General features: G+C 53.2%; 2 protein-coding genes and 1 long non-coding RNA gene across 6 annotated transcripts in view; 1 reads left to right on the top strand and 2 right to left on the bottom strand.

The window, feature by feature from the left end:
- The window catches only part of WASHC1 (WASH complex subunit 1), a 17,526-nt gene extending 6,861 nt beyond the window's left edge, over positions 1–10,665 (top strand). For both annotated transcript variants that reach the window (XM_019654118.1, XM_019654117.1), the window contains exons 3-11: positions 6,707–6,818; positions 7,025–7,171; positions 7,316–7,452; positions 7,694–7,829; positions 8,025–8,226; positions 8,300–8,449; positions 9,192–9,350; positions 10,098–10,166; positions 10,302–10,665. In XM_019654118.1, the coding sequence (XP_019509663.1) occupies positions 6,707–6,818; positions 7,025–7,171; positions 7,316–7,452; positions 7,694–7,829; positions 8,025–8,226; positions 8,300–8,449; positions 9,192–9,350; positions 10,098–10,166; positions 10,302–10,438 (1,249 nt within the window). In that variant the 3' untranslated portion in view covers positions 10,439–10,665. The remainder of the gene's footprint in view (positions 1–6,706; positions 6,819–7,024; positions 7,172–7,315; positions 7,453–7,693; positions 7,830–8,024; positions 8,227–8,299; positions 8,450–9,191; positions 9,351–10,097; positions 10,167–10,301) is intronic.
- On the bottom strand, positions 783–5,634 carry LOC109388965 (uncharacterized). Its single transcript, XR_002125298.1, has 3 exons — positions 5,574–5,634; positions 3,110–4,029; positions 783–1,515 (listed from the first exon to the last, which is right to left on the bottom strand). It is a non-coding gene; the product is annotated as an uncharacterized LOC109388965 (long non-coding RNA).
- Position 10,666: 1 nt separating the features above from the next.
- The window catches only part of DDX11 (DEAD/H-box helicase 11), a 35,627-nt gene continuing 26,158 nt past the window's right edge, over positions 10,667–20,135 (bottom strand). For all 3 annotated transcript variants that reach the window (XM_019654114.1, XM_019654115.1, XM_019654116.1), the window contains 13 exons: positions 18,880–18,918; positions 18,490–18,601; positions 18,202–18,333; positions 17,582–17,694; positions 14,886–14,958; positions 14,242–14,345; positions 13,426–13,575; positions 13,084–13,152; positions 12,884–12,984; positions 12,385–12,469; positions 12,037–12,115; positions 11,696–11,850; positions 10,667–11,616 (listed from right to left, as the gene is read on the bottom strand). In XM_019654114.1, coding sequence (XP_019509659.1) covers positions 11,587–11,616; positions 11,696–11,850; positions 12,037–12,115; positions 12,385–12,469; positions 12,884–12,984; positions 13,084–13,152; positions 13,426–13,575; positions 14,242–14,345; positions 14,886–14,958; positions 17,582–17,694; positions 18,202–18,333; positions 18,490–18,601; positions 18,880–18,918 — 1,242 coding nt within the window. In that variant the 3' untranslated portion in view covers positions 10,667–11,586. The remainder of the gene's footprint in view (positions 11,617–11,695; positions 11,851–12,036; positions 12,116–12,384; positions 12,470–12,883; positions 12,985–13,083; positions 13,153–13,425; positions 13,576–14,241; positions 14,346–14,885; positions 14,959–17,581; positions 17,695–18,201; positions 18,334–18,489; positions 18,602–18,879; positions 18,919–20,135) is intronic.

The following is a 20,135-nucleotide window of genomic DNA, read 5'->3' as shown; positions in this document are numbered from 1 at the left end:
TAAAACGACACGTAATGAATTATAAATATTTCACAATATATAATTACATATTGTTTTTGTGATTAATCACTATGCTTTAATTATGTTCAGTTTGTAACAATGAAAATACATCCTGCATATCAGATATTTACATTACGATTCATAACAGCAGCAAAATTACAGTTATAGAATAGCAACAAAAATAATTTTATGGTTGGGGGTCACCACAACATGAGGAACTGTTATTAAGGGGTCGCAGCATTAGGAAGGTTGAGACCCACTGCATTACCCTAAAGCTCTGGGTTTAGTGTCACCTGAAGTGCAGGGACGGAGCCTGTGGGAGTGCTGGATTCTGCTTGGATAAGGAGGAGGTAGATGCTAGTGAAGGACACCACATGCCCCCCGCATGTGGTCAGGAAAGACCTGAGGGAGGGGACATGGACCTGGCCACAGGAGGGACAGGCTGTGGTCAGGCGGGGCTGGGAATGTGGGCCTGCAGGCCATCTGGTGGGTCTGGAAATGGGTGCCACAGGCTTAGAGGCAGAATGTGGAGCACGGTGTGTCCCAGAGCACAGTGTGTCCCAGCGCACAGAGTATGGCATATCCTAGAGCATGGTGTATCCTGGAGCACGGTGTATCCCGGAGCACGGTGTATCCTGGAGCATAGTGTGTACCGGCGCCCAGTGCATCGCATCTCCTGGAGCATGGTGTATCCCGGAGCACGGTGTATCCTGGAGCACGGTGTATGCTGGAGCACGATGTGTGCTGGAGCACCATATATGCCGGAGTATGGCGTATCCCAGTGCATGGCGTATCTTAGATCCTGGAGCACAGTGTATCCTAGCTCCTGGAGCACGGTGTATGCTGGAGCATGGTGTATCCCAGAGCATTGTATCCCTGTTCCCAGGGCACAGTGTATTCGGGAGCACAGTGTGTGCCCGAACACAGTGTATCCCGGAGCATGGCGTATCCCAGCTATCAGAGCATGGTGTACCCTGGCCCCCAGAGCGCAGACATTGCTGCCTGTCCCATGCTTTCAGCTCCTCCATTGCAGAACAGAAGAGGGTGTGAGAAGTCAACTTGCCGTGCATCTGCGGGCCTCACTTACCGCTGTGATTGTGGGCCCTCGGGAGCTTGCTTATTGCTCCTTTCTTTCTCTGCCGTGCTGTGGGAGTGCTCCATGGTAGAGATGTGGGAGGGAGGAGAGGAGTGGGTGAGGAGTTGGGATAAGTAAGTTAGGGCCCAGGAGGGCTTCTCCAAACAGGGATGGACTGTGAGCTTGATCCAGGAGTTGAGAGAGCCTGGACAGGTTCTTGAGTAGGGAGGTGATGGAACAGAAGGGTTTGGGGAAGGTTCTTCAGGCAACCATCATAGAGTGGACAAGAAGGGGAAAGAGTGGATTCCGGGGACGCCCTGGAAGCATTACTGTGGTCAGGCCATGGAAGGGATGAGGCTGCAGTGGGGCGTTGCAGGCAAGGAGGGCTGGGTAAGAGGCATTTCCACGGGAACGATGCCAGGACATGATGACAGAAGGGACTGTGGATGAAGGAAAAGGAGTCAGAGATGACTGGGAGTGGGGTGGGGCGTGCCTAGACCTAGCTTGTTTCGCCTGCCCCCATCCCCATCCTGCAACAGTCAACAAGCACGAGGGCTTTGCATTTCTCATGGGCTTTTGTGGGGATGTGAACAGCTTGGAAAGCTCCCCACTTAAACATGCTCCTCTGCATGTAAACCCTGTGGAGAAGAGACCCTTTCTTTCTCTCCTCCCACCTCAGGCCCAGGCCTGGGCCCCTCAGCCCCACTGCAGCCTGTGCCCAGTTCTGCAGGTAGGTGAGCTCATGGAAAATTAGCATTCCAAACTGGCGTTCCTTCCTCCTGCTCTGCCGCAGTGGGAGCTGTGCAGAGACTGGAGAGAATGACAAGTACCTCTCAGGCTCTTCTGGAGCCGCTCCTTCCAGCCCCAGGCCTGGCATCTCTTCCTGCCTAGCAGATCTCTCTGGCCCTCACCTGCCCCCATCTTCACCTGGGAGAAGCCAGGCCCCCAAATATCTGCCCAGAGACATCACTGCTTCACACGACTTAGATGACGAGGTAGAGGGTGTTGTGGTGGCACAGCGATGAGGAGCTGGACAGATTCTGCGTGTGGAAGTTGGGATGCTGTCCTTGCCACTTCCGTTAGCCCCACAGGAGAAGCCACAGCCCCGTCTTACTCCTTCCTCCTGGGCAAAGGCCCATTTTCTCTGCAAAGCTTATTCCCCTTCTTCCTTTTGTCTTTGCACTTCCTACCTCTTCCTTTCTTCTCTCCTCCCTTTCCTCCCTTCTTTTCACCTTCCCTATACTTTCCTCTTTTCCTTACTCCCTTCCCTCTCTCTTCTTCCCATTCTCCCCCTTTCTCTCTACTGATTGGCACCTGGTGACTCCCAGGGTTAGGAAGCATTCAGTCAGCTGCCTGAATAATTAGCAGATCATTCTTAATTATCCCTGAGTGGAGAAGATAGAGGTGAAGGCAAGAGCCCCTCAGGGTCTGCTGTGCTCAGGGATAGGACATGCGAGGGGAGGAGAAACAGCCATTATGGGGCCGGTGGGTGCCCCCTCCTCCCTCGCAGCCTCTGTGGGCTGGCGCGTTGTCCGTGAGGGCCTGTGGTAGCACTGCAGGGCACTGGGCCTGCTGGCCTCAAAGGGAGGGAATGGGGGCAGCTCTGGAGGTGGTGGGACAGGGACCCCAAGCACTGTCCTGGCCGCCCTGTCCCCCTCCCTCTGCCACCCCAGGAGCAGAGTGGTCCCTCGGTGCCTCCTTGAATGCCTGCCACCCCAGCCTGGAACCTCCTCCTCTGTGCCTGCCCAGCACTGCCTCTTCTGGCTCCCCCTGACTGCCTAGAGCCCCTCATCCCTCTCTCCACTGTGGGTAGTAATAGCAAACGTCAACCCAGTTCTTGGGAAGTGTCAGCTAGTACAGGAACATTAGACATACATCCTCTCAGTTAACCTTTCCAGTAATTCCATGATACAGAAGTCACTGTTCCCACTTTTCAACTGAAGAAGCTGAGGTATAGGCCAATTAAGTAACTTGCCCAAGGTCACCCTGTTACTACATAGATGTTAACCCAGATCTGTGCGATATCATACTTACCTCCCCAGTAAACTGGACTATCCTTGAGAGCCAGCATGTTATAGGATTCATCTCTGTCCCAGGCTCTGAGCCAACTGAGTGACAGTTCTTCCCTAATGCTGTCGGAGGCAGCCCTTCCTCTGCTGGTATCTGGCAAACGTGTTACCAGCTTCAGTGATGAGCCTGGAAACTGAACGCCAAGCCAGGGACTTCTAAATTGGGAATGGCAAACAAATTGCCCTTTGGCCACCATCACCCTGGCCTCGTGGTGGCCACTGCTCATTAGTCACTGCACTCAGTCCCAGCCCCAGTGTGGCCTGACGGTCCTGCCTAACACAGCCTTCCAGACGTCGCTGCCAGTCAGTGGGGATGGCATACGAATTGAAATCTCTTTCTCATCTGTGGCGTGTCCTCTCGGCATCGTGGCACGTGACTGTAAGAGACTAGAGTGTCTGGGAACTCTGTCAGCAAACAAGCCATTACTTAGACGTACAGGTTCTGGGGTAAGAAAAAAACCCTGGAAATCGTATCTTCCATTCCCCTGCCCCACACAGCAGTCTCCCTGGGAGCATTCCTGACAGGTGGTCATCCAGCTGGAACCTGACTGCTTTGCGAAGCTAGGCAGCTGTTTACTAGGAAGTTCTTATGTAGAAATGAGATCTACTTCCTTGTAACTCCACCCCCTGCTCCTAATGCAGCCCTCTGGGATGACAGCATAATCTCATTGCTCTTCAACCTGACAGTACCGAGGATATTTTTGATATTTAAAAGGAATTATGTTCTCTAAGTCATCTCATCTATAGCCAGACATCCTTCACTTACCTTTGTATGACATGAATTTCTCACTCATCACCATCCTCATTGCCCTTCTTTGGACGTTCATTAACTTGTCACTTTTTATTCAGCCAGTATTTGTTACATGTCAGGCACTGTTCCAGGTGCTAGAGATAGAGCAGAGAATAAGGGAATAGTCTAGAGGAAATTCAGAGTCCTCTTAAAATGTGGATTCAGTTTAAAGGGGACACAGCTGTTGATGAGACTGGTGCCTGGCATAGATTAGCTCATTAATTCGGGCTCCGTTTTCTCTCTAGTGCCTCTTAGAGTGGATGTTCCCTGCTTATTGAAAGAAGGCAGGAGAGGGCCCAGGAGCTGTGTGCCCTAAGATTGCATTTCCTTTTTAAGCTGCTTAACATACTTTTAGCTCATACTGAGCTTACAGTTCACCAAAACCTCAGGTCTTTCTTTACCTGAACTACAGCTAACCCTCTATCTTCTGTATTTATGCACTTGACTTTTTAACCAATATACTGGGCTTCACATTCATTCCTCGTCAATTTCTTCTTGTTGCTCATAGTCCATCCTTCTGGCCTCTCAGGATTCTTTGAATCTTGATTCCATCATGCAGACTATTTCTGACCCTTCTCCGTTTGACATCCCCAGTTTACTGATCAAGTGTTGAATGAGCTGGACAGGGCCCTGCCAGAGACCTTCGTGCAAGGCTGAAATCAATCCATTCTCCAGCAGTGCCCTTCGGGTGCTGTTATTCATCTGCTTTGATTTTCCTTAAATGTACTCTCCTCCAACCCCCACAGCTCCATCTTGTCCGCAGGATTTTGTGAGAAGCCGTCAAAATCCTTGCTGACTCAAGATGCCCTGTGTTTAAGGTTCTCCCCTGATACACAGTCTAATAACCCTGTCAAAAAAGAAATGCTGTGGCTTTAGAACAATGCTGGCCTCTTCCTTTTCTAAGTGCTTACAGACCCTCTATTTAATAATCCATTCTGGCAATTTGCCAGGGTTCATTGTTAAGCTTGATGTTTACAGTTTTGAGAAAGCAGCCTTTCTCTCCTTAATGGAAGAATCAGAACAGAGTAGCCTTTGTCCAGCACCGGTTCTGATATCCCTCCCTCTCCACATCGACTTCGAGTGGAGTGGTTACATAACCACTGAGGCTTGGCACCCAGAGCCAGGGTGGCTGAGTTGGGGACTGGAGGAAGCAGCTGTGTTCGAGTCCCCTTCCCAGTGAATGAAGACCTTTCCCTATGCCGGAAAACATGCAGCTCATGCTGGAATAGATGGGTGATTCTGCATTCTCGTTGGAAGGAAACCGTGTCCTCTTGTTCTCTCTCTGCATTGTCTGTCAAGGAAAACTCAGCTGCTCCGGGTGCCTGCTTATACCGCAGCCCCCACCTCTGGCACCGGGAGTGATCAGGGAGACTTTATCGGGACGGAGACCCCTGCGTTTATGAAATTGGCTGGTGCGGTGGGTTCTCTGGGTACCAAAACCTTCTAGAGTTGGTGGGGGTGGTTTAGGAAGGCTGGGCCAGGGCTTTAACTGTTCATTTCAACCTTTAGAGAACTCTCCGAGCCCCCTGACCCTGCGGTCTCCCACCCCTTGGACAGCGGGGCCCCTCTGCTGTCTGTCCTACCCCCCACCTTTCCCTGGGTGCTCAACTTGCAACTCTGCCTCGTTTCTTGTGCTCACTTGTGTGCTCGCTGCTGCCAGGAGAATGCAGACATGTGACCGCTCCAAATGTGGAACATGACTGTCATGGGCAGGAGCTGGTGTTCTTCGATGTGGGGAGGATGGACTGGCATGTGTGAGCAGAGGTAACGCTGCAGTGAGGAGACAGTTGCTGTTGCTGAATAATGTAGGGACAGCGAACGTGAGGCGAACGTGCATTTTCATTTAGGGCATGTGGGTGTTAGTCATTCAATAACCACCGAGGAGCCCGCACAGGTGCCAGGCACTGGAATGCACAGGCAACAGAGCAGAGTCCTCAGTCCCTCAGAGCACGTGTAGGCAAAAGACACATGCCAAGTGGCACAGTGTAAAAGTGAAGCGAGATGGGGGCTGGAGAGGGACGGGTGCACTTTCAGATTCCGTGGTAGGGAAGGCTATAGTGAGGAGGGGGCTGTGCAGTGAAGTAGCCGGCCGTGTGGATATCGGGGGGTGGCATTCCGTTTGACGCAAAGGCCGCTCAACAACAGTGAGTTTGGCATGCCCAGGGAAAAGCAGGGCAGCAGGTGTCACCAGAGCCGACTGATCAGGTTGGGGGAAGGGATGGACACCCACAACCATGAGAACCATGGTCAGGACTTGGGACTTACTTACATGAGCCGTTTATCATGTGCCGGGAAGTTCCTCATGAACAGGTCTAGAACTGAACTTAAGTCCTAGACTGAACTTAAGCCTGGCCTGTCAGTCAGCCCTGCTGAGCTCTGGTTTCCTTGTCTGGAAATCGGTGAATGTGTCCTTGTCAGTCATGATGGTTCTGTCTCAGCCGGCCCCTGCTTGAGGCTGTAAACTCCAGGAGGCAGGAATCATGTCCCTTCAGATGGCATGTCCAGGCGCCAGCTCGGGGCCAAGGTGGTTGCCCATCCCTACCCAGACCTCCAAGGAGCTTAATATGGTGCATTCCTAGATCTTTCAGGTTGGATAATCCTTGCAGAGGTCACCTGGGCAGTTCCAAGACTGGCCCTGACAAGCAAGTAACACTTTTTAGAGTGCCCTTGCCTGAGCCCCTGGCTTTGCAGGTTTGCTGTGCAAATAGGAGTGCAGGAGGTGGCAGGGGCCAGAGGAGCAGCCCCCAGTCCCTGTCATTTTTTCCGTGGCAGGATCTCCCAGCGAGTAGAGCTGAGCCGGAGCCAGCTGCAGGCCATTGGGGAGAGGGTCTCCTTGGCCCAGGCCAAGATTGAGAAGATCAAGGGCAGCAAGAAGGCCATCAAGGTAGCCCATGTGTCCTGTGGGTGGCGGGCAGTCACAGAAGCCCCATTTCCCACATTCCTGTGCCTCTGAGGTTGCCAGGTCCCTGCCTCCACCATCCATCACACCTCAAGCTTTCCTCCTTTTCAGAATCCCCCACCTTAACCCTAGGCTCTCTGGAGCTTCTCGGAGCCCCTGCAGAAGTGATCTCAGACTCCCCGTGTCCCCAGGTGTTCTCCAGTGCCAAGTACCCAGCTCCAGAGCGCCTGCAGGAGTACAGCTCCATCTTCATGGGTGCCCAGGACTCTGGACTGCAGAGACGCCCCCGGCACAGGATCCAGAGCAAACACCGGCCCCTGGACGAGCGGGCCCTGCAGGTTTGATGGGCATACAGCTCACACGCTTGTGGTCTTGGATGTGGGGGAGGAACTCAGAGCCCCCATAGGGTTCTGACTGGGATGGGGCGGAGGTCATTGGTCTGGCCCTGAAATCCACCATCCCTGTCACATCCCATCCCCCAGGAGAAGCTGAAGTACTTCCCTGTGTGTGTGAGCACCAAGCCAGAGCCTGAGGATGAGGCCGAGGAGGGGCTCGGGGGTCTCCCCAGCAACATCAACTCCGTCAGCTCCTTGCTGCTCTTCAACACCACTGAGAACCTGTATGGCCAGAAGGGGGCGCTGGCAGAAGGCCTGGCTGGCTTAGTGGGGGATCAGGGGGCATCAGACTCAGGTGCAGCAGCAGTCTGCAGCTGGGGAGCCAGAACCAGTTTGGCTGGCCTTGTAAGGCCTGGGGATCCACAGGACTAACTGATCGTTGCCCTAATGAAGTGGGAAAGGTGGGTCAGGGTCCTGGGCTGAGAACAAGTGATACATGGCCTGAGCTCCACCCCACCTCTGCAGGTACAAAAAGTATGTCTTCCTGGACCCCCTGGCTGGTGCTGTAACAAAGACCCATGTGATGCTGGGGACAGAGACAGAGGAGAAGTTATTCGATGCCCCTTTGTCTATCAGCAAAAGAGAGCAGCTGGAGCAACAGGTAGAGATGATGCTTAGGTGGGTGGGGGTTACATGTGGGTGACGAGGTGGGTCCCTGCCAGCCCTGCTAGGGTTCTCCAGGCAAGGGGTCTGTTAAGCCCTTCTTCCCACCCAGGCCCCACTGACTGCCCAAGGTCAAACTGCAGGGCCATGACCCCTGCAGTCCCCACTCACGTACCCCCACCTAATTCTACAGGTTCCAGAGAACTACTTCTATGTACCCGACCTGGGCCAAGTACCTGAGATCGACGTGCCGTCTTACCTGCCCGACCTGCCAGGCATCGCTGATGACCTCATGTACAGTGCCGATCTGGGCCCTGGCATTGCCCCCTCTGCCCCTGGCACCATTCCAGAGCTGCCTACCTTCCACACAGAGGTGGCCGAGCCTTTCAAGCCAAGTGAGCGAGAGCCAGGAATGAGAGTTGGGCCACTTTCTTCCCCAGGCACCTCACTTTGTCACACTTGTTTCAGACCTAGAAGATGGGGTGCTAACACCACCCCCACCACCGCCTCCCCCAGCTCCAGCAGTGCTGGTCAGCGCCCCCCCACCCCCACCGCCCCTGCAGACTGTGGCCTCTCCAGGTCAGGGCTCTGAGGATGAGCACAGCACGTCTCCTTCAGGTAGGAGCAGCACCAGGCGGTGGGCCCATGTGTGGGGTGGGGTGGGGTGCTTTCCTTGAGGGCATCTCTAATTTCTGGACCCCTGGAGGACTTCTGTAGGTTTGTTAAGTGGTCATAAATTCTGGATTTTCAGAATAGTTCTAATTTTAAACCTTGTTCCACTGGATTCATAAAATAGTGGTTCTCAGGCCTTGTCTGTAGTGCCCCAGGAATTCTATCCTTCAGGGTAGAGGAAGCCTGGACAGGTGGGGCTTTGGGTCCCCCATTCGCACATAAACCAATGGAAAAAGGGGGGCTACTAACATAATTGAAAACTGCAACAACAAAATATCTACGTGTCCCTTAATTGCAGAATTTTAATATTTTACCTCCCAGTCATCTCCAGCATCCAGAAGTGGCACAAAAATTCCTTGTTGGCTCATTTGTCACATTTAGACACTCAGCACATCAGTAATTCCTGGGGTCCACATTTGCAGGGTGGCACCTAAGCTGGGTAAGGGCTGGAGAGGGACCCGGAGGGCCTGGACACAGATTTCCCTAGCAAGGTGGATGTGTCAGCGTCCAGGCTCCGTAGTCTCCAGAGGCCCGACTTCACTGGCTTCCTCTTCAGAAAGAACCCCTCCTCACAGCCAGGCTGCTGAGGGTCCCTCTGGCCCCCCAGAGCCTTAGGCTGTACAGGGCTGTCGCACAGCCTAGCCCTGCTTGAGCAGCCTGCCTTCCTTGTGCCCCTTCCCGCCCCCAGCTCCAGTCCAGGGGGCTCCCAAGGAAGTGGTTGACCCCTCCAGTGGCCGGGCCACTCTGCTCGAGTCCATCCGCCAGGCTGGGGGCATCGGCAAGGCCAAGCTCCGCAGCGTCAAGGAGCGTAAGCTGGAGAAGAAGAAGCAGAAGGAGCAGGAGCAAGGTGAGGGGACGCTACCCCCACTCCAGGAGAGGGCGCTAAGGAAAGGGCCGCCCCTTCTAACCCGAGTCCAGCAGTGCTCCTAGCCTCCCAGGTGTCGAAAGGCCAGCCCCCTGCTTCCCCGGGGTGTTTGCTGGAAGCCCTGGGTGGCCTCCCTGACATCCTCTTCTCTGCTGCCTGTGCACTGGCTTCCTGGCAGGTTTTGGGGCCTGCTTGGTAGAACTCTGCTGTGTCAGTAGGGGGCAGCCTCATTCGGCTCAGACTACAAGAGGGAATCTTCTCCTACCTGCCAGGTGTCCAAGGAAATGGGCTGGATCTGAGATGTTTTAGAAACAGAGCCTGGAGAGGTAGCTCGGTCCTGCTTCTCTAAGCCTCTGGCATAAATGTACCCCTGGGCATAAAACACTAGTGCCATGGAGGTCACCAGTCCCGATGTGAGTGCCAGCCCTTTGAGCTTTGCACTGTGACCCCAGGCAAACTGCCTAACCTCTCTGGGCTGGTTTCCTCATCCATACAATGAGGCTGCTCATAAGTGCCCCTCTGTCTCACTGGTGACGCTGTTACTCAAATGTTAACCATTTTCTTATCAGTGCCCCAGTGCTGATATCAGACAGACTGACCTCCGAGAGCTGGTGGTAACGTGATGGCTGTGGAGAGGGCTGGGGTGTCAATAGTGAACGAAAAGGACAAATGGGACTGAAACTGAGAATGTCCCCTTCTCCTCCCTCACCTGTGCTTTTCCTGTTGCAGTGAGAGCCACAGGCCAAGGTGGGGACCTGATGTCGGATCTCTTCAACAAGCTGGTCATGAGGCGCAAAGGTAGGAGGCAGGGTTGGGGAGCTGGGGTGTTCTGCATCATGACACTGCCTTTCTCTTCCCGTCTCTAAGTCTGTAGGGGCTGGGTGGACTAGTGCCCCAAACCTTCCGCCTCACCCTCTACCTTTTCCCTCCCAGGCATCTCCGGCAAAGGACCTGGGAGCGGGGCCAGCGAGGGGCCAGGAGGAGCCTTTGCCCGAATGTCCGACTCCATCCCGCCTCTGCCTCCCCCACAGCAGCCACCAGGGGAGGACGAGGACGAGTGGGAATCCTAGGGGCTCAGCCTCGTGCCCTCACATGGAAACAGCTAGGAGGGCACCATGGGGCACTGCCCAGGCCTGTGCCTGGACCGTGTTCAAGGAGCAGGGAGGCTGGCTTCTGAGGGGTGGGGGGGCGCTGGCTCTCTGCCTGTGCTCCACCCCCTTCACCAGCATGCTCTTCTCTTCTGTAAAGACTCTGAGATCCAACAGTACACACATCAATAAAGAAGTATAACGCTGAACTGAGCATAAAGCAACAGTGCACTTTTAATTGAGGAACTGCCGCTGTGCAGGCCTGACCTCCCGCTGGTCTCAGGCGCTGGGGCAGAGTGCTGAGTGGACCGAGCCCCTTTCTGTGGGGTCAGGGAGAGGAGAGGTACAGTCAACAGGAGCAGCAGTTACAGACGGAGGGAGGGATATTTTCACACAGGAAAAAGTGTCTCAGTGACAGACACAAGGTGTCTAAAAATAGTCATGCTGAGAGCCTAATGGCCCTTGGCATAATTGCTAATGTCAGGGGAAGAGGTGTCTTGGAGTTTGCTCGAATGGCTGAGAGGGGGAGAGGTGCGACTTAGGAGGAGGAGGAGCTGGAGCCAAGCCAGGGAGGAGAATGTTCCAGAGGCTGTGGGACAGGTGAGGGGCCAGCCCTGAAGTAGCGGTGAGGCCCGCAGGCCAGCAAGCGGGGCACGGGGCTCTGTTCCCAGTTCTTATGGAAGGCAGGAGCGCCCTGGACACCAGGGGACCAGAAATGGGGAACCCTGTTCAATTTGAGGAAAGGGTAAATATCTGTAATAGCTGATTTTAGTGACAAAGGGGAGAGGCAGGATGGGCCCGTTCCATCTTGTGTCTCAGTGGATGCTGAGAACCGAAGGACAGATGCTACAGTGGGCTGCAGCCGCCACAGCAGCCCGGAAAGGATGGCCAAAAACAGGGCAGGGAGCTCGACGGGCCATGGAAGAGAGCTTTCGACAGGAAGAAAGATTCAACTTCCGGGAGCGGAACTGCCCTGGGCTGGGCCCAAAGATGGCCAGGACCCACTGTTCATTCAGGGTTAACCGGACTTTCTCCTATTGGCTTTTCCACCTATTCCCGGATGCTGACAGCCCAACGATTCCAGAAGGACACTGGCTGGTCTGGACTTCAGACAGGGTTGCGGCTGTCCCTCAGGAAAGGCCAGACTTCTCATGATGAAACTAGGGAGACAGGGAAAGACAGTGAGTGGCTAGATGGGGTGGGAAGGCTTTTGTGGGGAGAGGAAAAGGCAGGACTGACCTTCCGTATAGCAGCAAAGGCAGGGCCAAAGGTGGCTTTGACTTCCACGCGGTCTCGGATCCAGGCTGGCAGCTTTGCCAAGATCGGTGGGCGGGCATACCGCTGGTCCAGGAGCACTATGCTGGCAAAATCTTTCTGGTGCCTGATGGCCCTGCCTGGATGGGGACAGAGGGTGGGGCTCTGGTTAAACCTACCTCCCCGACTGTACATTTCTATTGTGTCCCCTCCCCTTCCTCAGCCCTCAGACCCGAGAGATGGCAAGTTAAATCTCTTCCTGTCACCTCACTCTTCATCCATCCCCAACTACTCATCCTGAGAGCCAAGAACAGCCCCAGGCTTACCTATAGATTGGTTGACAGCCTTCATACACAGGTTCTCCACCAAAGCCTTCCCTGGGGTGGGCTGACCTGGGCTTCGGGGCTGGGAGGAGCAAAGCAGATGACCATCAGAACAGTTCCCTGCCTCCTGCCTAGTGTTCTGAGAAAATGACACTGCCAGGCTTTGAGCAAGACCAGCTGGCTTCATGGGCACAATGACGTCATAAGGCTATTGAGGGCTCCCATCCCTCGGGAGCAAACAGGAAACTGGCACCCATCAGGGGCAGTGGCGCAGTCACAGCCTATTAGCCCCAGAGGCCACAGCGCTCCCCTGCCCTGCCCTCGCATCCCCCAGGACCCTGGGGTACTCACGAGGGTGTGATCCAGGTAGGCCACCTTCTCCTGGAGCTCTGGAGACTTGATGTTGGGGTAGGGCATCCCCACCACCACCACACACCTAAGGTGGGGGCATGTATGAGGTGGAGTTCTCAAAGCCCAGGACAAAGGGCCCAGTCCTCACCCACACATCACCACCTGCTCCGTCTACCACCCCAGCGGCCCTCAGGCTGTGCTCAGGGGTCCTGCCTCTCCCTCCCCACCCTATACCTACTACCTGGAAAGGGGGTTTTCGGCTAAGAGGTCCAATCTAAGCCAACAGAGGGAGTCCTGGGAATGTAATGGTCTGCCTAATTTTCCACCTGGTCTCAGAGGGCCAAACTGAGAGTTGCTGAATCACTGCCCCTCGCAGCCGACTGACCTACGCAGTCAGGTCAGACTTAGGTGGCATCAGATTGCAGGTGGGAGCCCAGCTGCTTGGAGTGGGGGGTGGGCAAGTGTCAGAACCCCAGGAAATGAGAAGCCCCCTACTTACCGGCCAAGGTTGTCAGAGAAATTGATGCCCTCACTCATCTTTCCTCCGACCACCGAGAGCAGCAGAGCTCCTGTCACCGCGCCTCCCAGCTGACCACAGCACTGTAGGAAAGCCCCAAAGATGGGATGCCATCCAGCATGTTTTTCAGCTGCCAACCCCACATGCTTTCTGAACCCAAGGCCTCAGAGTTATACCCTCACCTTAATGCACCTGGAATAATCCGTCAGCACCTGCTCCACCTGGCTAGCTCTCTTGGGTTCCTGAAATATCTGAAGGTAACAGATAATGTCTCCCAGAACAGGGTTTCAGGATACCAGGGTCACCGTCTGCTCCAGGCCCTGTGTTTTCCAGCCTAAGCCTGGGGACTGGAGAACCCCATGGGCTCTGGGAAACCCTCTGGGTGGAAATCATGGATTAGAAGTGGTGGGATAAGGAACCAGGAGAAGCCCAACTGTCTGGTCTGATGTGCACAAGGAATCCCAGGAGGAACTCTGGGTGCTACTGTCCCCACAAGTGGAAGGTTCAGCTGCGGGGTCACTCACCTTTTTCCTGACGGCCAGGCGGGCCAGCAGGCCAGTCTTGTCCCAGTGGGCATGGACCTGGCGTAGGTACTCATAGGAGGGGAAAAAACAGACCACCCCTCCAGGGACCACGTTGCACAGGTTACAGAGGATGCGACCAGTCTCCTCCATCTGAGAAAAGAAGACAAGGGGCCCTCCATGGGGCCACTCCCAAAAAAGGCTCCTAGCCTGAGGGCTCAGAACCAAGTATGGACCCAGGGGAAGTGCGGTCGGGGGGGTGGGGACTGTGGCCAGATGGCGCCCTCTGGCTGGGAATCACAGATTGGAGCGTGCCACCCTCCCTACCAGACACCCAACTAATGCTCCTTGTGCCTGGCAGCATGTGTGACACACACAGCAGTGCCAGCACACCAGAGCTATACCTGCTACTGGAGTGTGCCTAGTCCTCCCTTCCCCAGCTCCCAATGTCCTGTGGGCAACTGAGGATTAAACACCATCTATGACAAACAGCTTGCCAGTAGGGATGTGCCCCCAACACTCGCATCCCTGCCAAGCAAGGGGCTGATAACCAAAGGCAAGAGAACCAAAGGAAATGAGCCACTTTCTCATGCCTAGAGGTGTCAAGAAAACTTATTTAGCAGCCTAAGGGATGAGGGAAGCTCACACCTTCCTTCATTAACAACTGGATACTATTCATCCTGTGCCAGCTCTGTGATGGAAGACCCGGTACTCATTTCCCAATGCCTGAACACTCACGATTGGCTAGTGCCCCCCACCCCAGAAATCCCTCTCCCTCCCTAGCCAAGGCCGTGGTGAGGCAGGCTGGCTGGTACTAACCATCTGAGGCAGCTCTCTTTTCAGGTATGTGAACTCCAGCTGCTGGCTGGAGGGCCCACTGCAGATGATGAGGGGCAGGATGTTGTCCGGAGGGATCACATGACCTGGGGAGACCCAGTGAGGGGCTGGAAACTGGAGGTGCAGACTGCTCTGCAAGGCAGAGTCCAGAAAGAGCACTGCCCAACCCTTGCCTTCAAGACCGAGAGCAGCAATTTGTAACTCCCACCCACCCACCTGAGGGGCGCAGGCCAGCAAGCGGGGCACGGGGCTCTGTTCCCAGTTCTTATGGAAGGCAGGAGCGCCCTGGACACCAGGGGACTGAGAACCTGTATGGCCAGAAGGGGGCGCTGGCAGGAGGCCTGGCTGGCTTAGTGGGGGATCAGGGGGCATCAGACTCAGGTGCAGCAGCAGTNCCCACCCACCCCGCTTCCACAATAAACTGGTAATGCTCAGGCCTCTCCCATGTCGATGGAGGTGGCACAGAGCATGAAGGCCCTGAGCTCACGAAAAGAGCTAGCAAAGGATGAAGCAAGCGCCCACCGCATGACCTCCTCAGGCCTGGTAACAGCATATGGCTCTGTTATGACAAGAAGGGGCCATAATGTGACTGTGTGGCCCTTTCCACCCTGGACATGCATCCTCACCACAGGAAAACTCCACCACTCGTGCGGCTTCCACCCCAGCACATGCCAGCAGCTGTTCCCGAAAGTCAGACACCTGCAGACCACAACGTCAAGGCTGCGTGACCTCCTAGAGGTCCAGGGACAGGGGCCTCTGGTCTAAGCAGGCAGGGGCCTTGGTAGGGAGGGGAAGAGAGAATCACGTGGAAAGACAGAAGTCTGGGCTGGGAGGCAGCAAGTACATGACAGAAAAAAGAAGTAAAAAGAAAGGCTGATAACAACTTAGCAAACAGCAGAACACAATTTGATGACAGTGGTGGTGATCTCATTTAAACTACTTGTGGAATGGTAAAAGAAATGTGGCCAATTCGGCACAGTGGTTCTCAACCCTGGCTATGCAACAAAATCACCAATGGGGATTTTAAAAAATATATACATCTTTTTTTTTAAAAAGATAACATCTCTTAAAATGTGTATACATTGTTTTGGCACCCCCAATATATATATGGCCGGGCCCCAAACTACTGAATGGAAATCTCTAGGGGGAGGAATGTGCTTTTTGTATTTTTAAAGAGCTCCATCCAGACTTTTCACCTATCAAATGGGCAAAAACCCACGTCTGACCAGTCTGTGGAGAAACAGGTGTTCTTATCTACTGCTGGCAGGATACAGAACAGTCCTACTCCAGGTGGAGGGAAATGTCACAATATTTAACAAATTAGATGTGTTTTTACTTTTTAACCTGGCAATCCCATGTATAGGAGTCTACCCTGAAGGTACAGTTCCACAATGCAAGTAACACACGCACGGGACAGTTCTTGTGAAGATGTTTGTGAGAGCAAAACCACCTTTCCAGAGGGACTGGCTCAGTGAGCTGAGCTACATCCCCCAGTGGAAAACTATGCAGCCAACAAAGGAATGCAGACCATCCGTGTACTGATCGCCAAGACAACGATACATAAAAAACTGATTAGGAAAGAATCACTACATATATTTGCTTATTTTTGCAAAAAAATGAAAGGGGGGAAGGACAGACCAGTAGCTAATAAAACATGCTTACATAAGGGGGTGGGGAACAGGCTGGAAGGGGGTAGAAGTGAGACTTCCTGAATCTTTTTATAGTTTTGACTTCTGAACCATATCATGGTTCACGTTTTAAAACTGAAACCAAACTGAAAGAAAGCCTAGCTACCTATCAAATTCACAACATAAGCACACAAAGAAAAGCCTGATATCAAGTGGTTTCATATGCTCAGTGACCATGCATCCTTAGTAGGATATATTCAAAGGGCAAAAAATAAATGCAAAGAAATACAATTTTAATCAATAGTATATTGTTAAACTATTTGTATATTTTTGAAACTATTTTCAGTATATGTGGGATATAGCAAATAAGTAATTACATTAATATAAGAAACCAAAAGTTTAACTCAAGAGAAAAGAGGTACAGTGTAAGGTCAAATATAATGATTTTGCTTTAGAAATGTCGATATGGACTCATGCTGTATGGAAATATATTTTGCAGGTCTGCACTGAAAAGGCCTATACATGATGGCCATCCAGGAGCACTGCAAACACCCAAGCACCCAGATCTTGGTTTCTAAGTACCCATCCCCAGTGAAAGAAAACCAGGCACTTTGGAAAAATGAATGATTCCAGATCTGGGGCAAAGAAAGCATCAGGTGGCCTGGGATCTTCAGTTAGGACAGAAAGCAAGAAAGTGTTTCAAGGCTAATGGGGTTGAAATGGCATAGGCAGCATGAGGGGGTTTCCCACAGGTCACATTTGAGATAATTCGAGCACCAAAAGTGACAATGACTGTAAATGGTCTTAATACATGAATGAGTAGAAATTTGCAAGTCTATACACAAGAAAGAAAAATGGAAGAATTACAAAGTTAAGGGGGGATCGCTCTAATAGGAAGCCGCTGAACCACTGACTGCTTGGGGACACTGAGTAGCTTTTCATGTAAGTGCCGTTCTAGGATGCCTCCTAAGGAAATAACCACTGTGCAGAGACTGGTTACATTCACCACTCTATTGTTTAAAATGGAGAAAAACTGAAAATCGCGTAAATAGCTAACAAAAGAAGAGCGGTTATATAAAATATAATATATTCATGTTACAGGATCAAGTGTAGCCAGAGTATGGTGGAACGAACGCTTATTTGCTGACAAGGAAAAATGTTTATGACATTTTGTTGCTGAGTAAAACAAGCAAATTATAACAGCATATACAGATAATACCATTTCTGTTTTGTTTTTTAAAATATGTATGTATATCTGTAAAAATTATACATACAAAGACTATTATGCACCAAAATGAATCTTGCTGGTGAAATTATGATCTTTCCTCCTGTTTTTGCTTGACTCGCTTTCTACAATGAAAATATAGTACTTTTCTAAAAATATGTTTAAATTTAAATTTATAAGAGAGGGAAGGTTGTATCTACGGGGGGCACAGGAAGGGTATGGCACTGGGGCACCTAACTGAGGGCAGAAGCTGCAGAAGGACTCTCTCTAGAGCAGTGTGGTCCCACTGCTCCAGAGCAGTGGCAGTGCCATCCCCTCAGCCTACAAGGATCTGGCAGACAGTGCCGCAGTGCCACCTGGTGGACACTTCTTGGCCTGCTCAAGCCAGTCCCCTTTATCGGGTGGTGGTGAAGAGGCCCGACAGTCCCATCCACACCAGGGCACTGGAGGCTGGCTCTGGCGTCCTTACCGGCTGCATGGTGCCCCCAGTAATGACCACTGCCCGGCATTCCTTCACCACCTGGGCGAAAGGTACCGCTGGATTCAGGAGCAAGAACTTCAGACCGCTCTGACTGAGGCTGCCTGGAAAAAAGGGATAAAAGAGCTACATGGGGAAGGGGCGGGGACAGGCCAAGCAAGTACGTCCATCAGTCGGAGGCAAAGAGATCTCTAGCTGGGTCCATGTAGAAGACACAAGAGATGACACTTGCTGTTTAAATTAAACCCCATTTCATCTCCAGGACAGCCCTGAGGTAGAGAGTACTATCATCTCCCTTTTCACACGAAACTGAGGGTTCAGGGATAAACACATGGTCCAAGACACACAGCCTGATGGAATCAAGACTCAATCCAAAGTTCCTCTAGCTTTAACCACCAGGCTACACGGCTTCTCTTACACTCATGCCTGAGATGACCCCCCATCCCAGCACCTCTGCATCCCTCACGAGCCCCACCACCTGCGCAGGTCATAGGAGGTCAGGTGTCAGCACCCCCGTTCCTCATCCTGACCCGGGGAGCTGCCAGGGTGGAAGTTCACACTCCTTTCACTCGCTGGCCGCCTAGCTCCAGGCTGGCTCCTCCCTGGATTACCTTGGCGGCTGAGGATGACCCTGCCATCCTGGTTGGCAGTGGTGAGAGCTGCAAGGAAGCCTTCTACGTGCATCAGTGGAGAAGCAGACCGAGGTGCTCTGGCCTCCCCATCCTCCACCGGAGCTGCAGGAGCTGCAGAGCAGAAGGAAGAGTCGGGGTCTATGGGTGGGGCGGAGGGCCTCCCTGCAGCTGGGCTAAGGCCGTTCTCTGGGGAAGAGGCGCCCAGGAGTGAGGAAGGACTGTCCTCACCCAGGGCCTGCAGCCCAGTCCCCCACCCTCCTGACTCACCCTCAGTCACCCCCGGCTGCAGGCTCTGCAGGAAGTGCTGGAACCCAGCCAGTCTGGGCTGCTCCCTGGGGAGTGCGAGGACTGCCCCATACCTTTCTGTGAAGCCAAAGAGCTGTGCGGGGAGGAGAGTGACAAAGATGAATGAGGCTGGCAGCAGTGAGGGAGACCAGGGTGGCCATGAGGCTCCCGTCTCTCACCTGCAGCTCACCCCCACCCCCACCCCCACCAGGCATCCTGGCAGCCCCTCTGCGCCCTGGCAAGGCTGCTCCACAGAGAAGAAAATGGAGACGAGGGTGACTGAGTTTTCAAAGGACAGGAGAGGAAGGCGCTGAGGGCAGCAAGCAGGGGCACTGCTGGACCCCGCCAGGTCCCAAGGAAGAGGAGCTGTACCTTTCTGCTGACCATGCTTTTTTCACAGTAGCGCTGCACCTGCAAAAGCCAAGCCCACTGTAGGCACATGGAAAACCTAACCAGGCAACAAAGAAAGATAACCACTTTCCAGAACTCAGGGAGGATTCACCACCACCTCCCATGGCCGACCTTGTCACCTCCTCTCTGGGGTCACTCCACCCCCACTGCTCCCTGCCTGCTCTCCCACCAGACAGCCTCCACCAGGCCTCAGGCAAGGCCTCCTCTGACCCTCCTAAAGGTGTGCAGTGACAGCTATATCCTCTCCGTTTGCCTTCAGCATGACAGCACCTAAGCTGGATTTTGAAAGATTTTGTTTGGTTTTGTTTAAATCCTATGAGCAAAGGCACAAAGGAGGTAAAGCTTGGGACTTGTTCAGGCGATGCCTAGAGTGCAGTTTAGTGTGTAGCCTGGAATGCAAGACAATGAGTTTGGAGCCTTTAAATATTTCTGGAAAGAACGCTATCTTTCTTAAATTAAGATTCACTAGTCTGTAGTTTGTAAAAGCCCTTAGAAGGGAGGCAGAATGAAACCAAGGAGACCAGCGAAAAGAGGAACAGCCTGCACTGAAGTAGTAGCTGCAGAAATGAAAAGGTGGAATAAACTCAAGAGCGAGTCCAGGCTACTGCGCCTGGCAACTGGATGTGGGGCAGAAAGGGAGAAAGGACTCAAGGATGACTCAAACTGCCAGCCTGTCTGAAGGGGTAATGGCAGTAACCATGACCAACATGGGTAAGTCAGGGGTAAGCTGGTTTGAAGGAAAAAGGCAAGGCAGGATGGAAAGAAGGCAGAGCCGTGAATGTGCAGTTGGTTCACACGCCAGCTCTGACACGCGCCATTTGCTCACTTGTGTGTGGTGCTGGCTGTGTGTCGTCCTCCTGAGGTGACCTTGTTGAACCTCGGTTTCCTTTGCTGTAGGATGGTGATGGCACACCCTACCTTGGAGTCACAGAACCTGGCACACCACTTTGATCACTGTAAGTGCTCCATCAGTGGCAGTAAACTAGAATCCCCAAGGTTGTGAGCCAAGCAACAGTGGCTGTACGCTTCCTGGGAGAGCACCGAACATGTAGAGCCGGAGCAGGCAAACCCACAGCTGCAGTGGGAAACAGAAGGGTCCAGCAGGGTGGCCCAGCTGTGTCCTCACTCACCTCGGCCTGACAGCAGGGCATGCTGATAAAATTAACTTCTGGCTCTGCCCAGCAGCCCAGGAGAAGACCATGCCCCAGGACAGTCAG

The sequence above is a fragment of the Hipposideros armiger genome, unplaced genomic scaffold (genome assembly GCF_001890085.2).
Source record: "Hipposideros armiger isolate ML-2016 unplaced genomic scaffold, ASM189008v1 scaffold_213, whole genome shotgun sequence".
NCBI classification, from domain to species: domain Eukaryota; kingdom Metazoa; phylum Chordata; class Mammalia; order Chiroptera; family Hipposideridae; genus Hipposideros; species Hipposideros armiger.
This window is presented reverse-complemented; position numbering and strand designations above follow the sequence as displayed.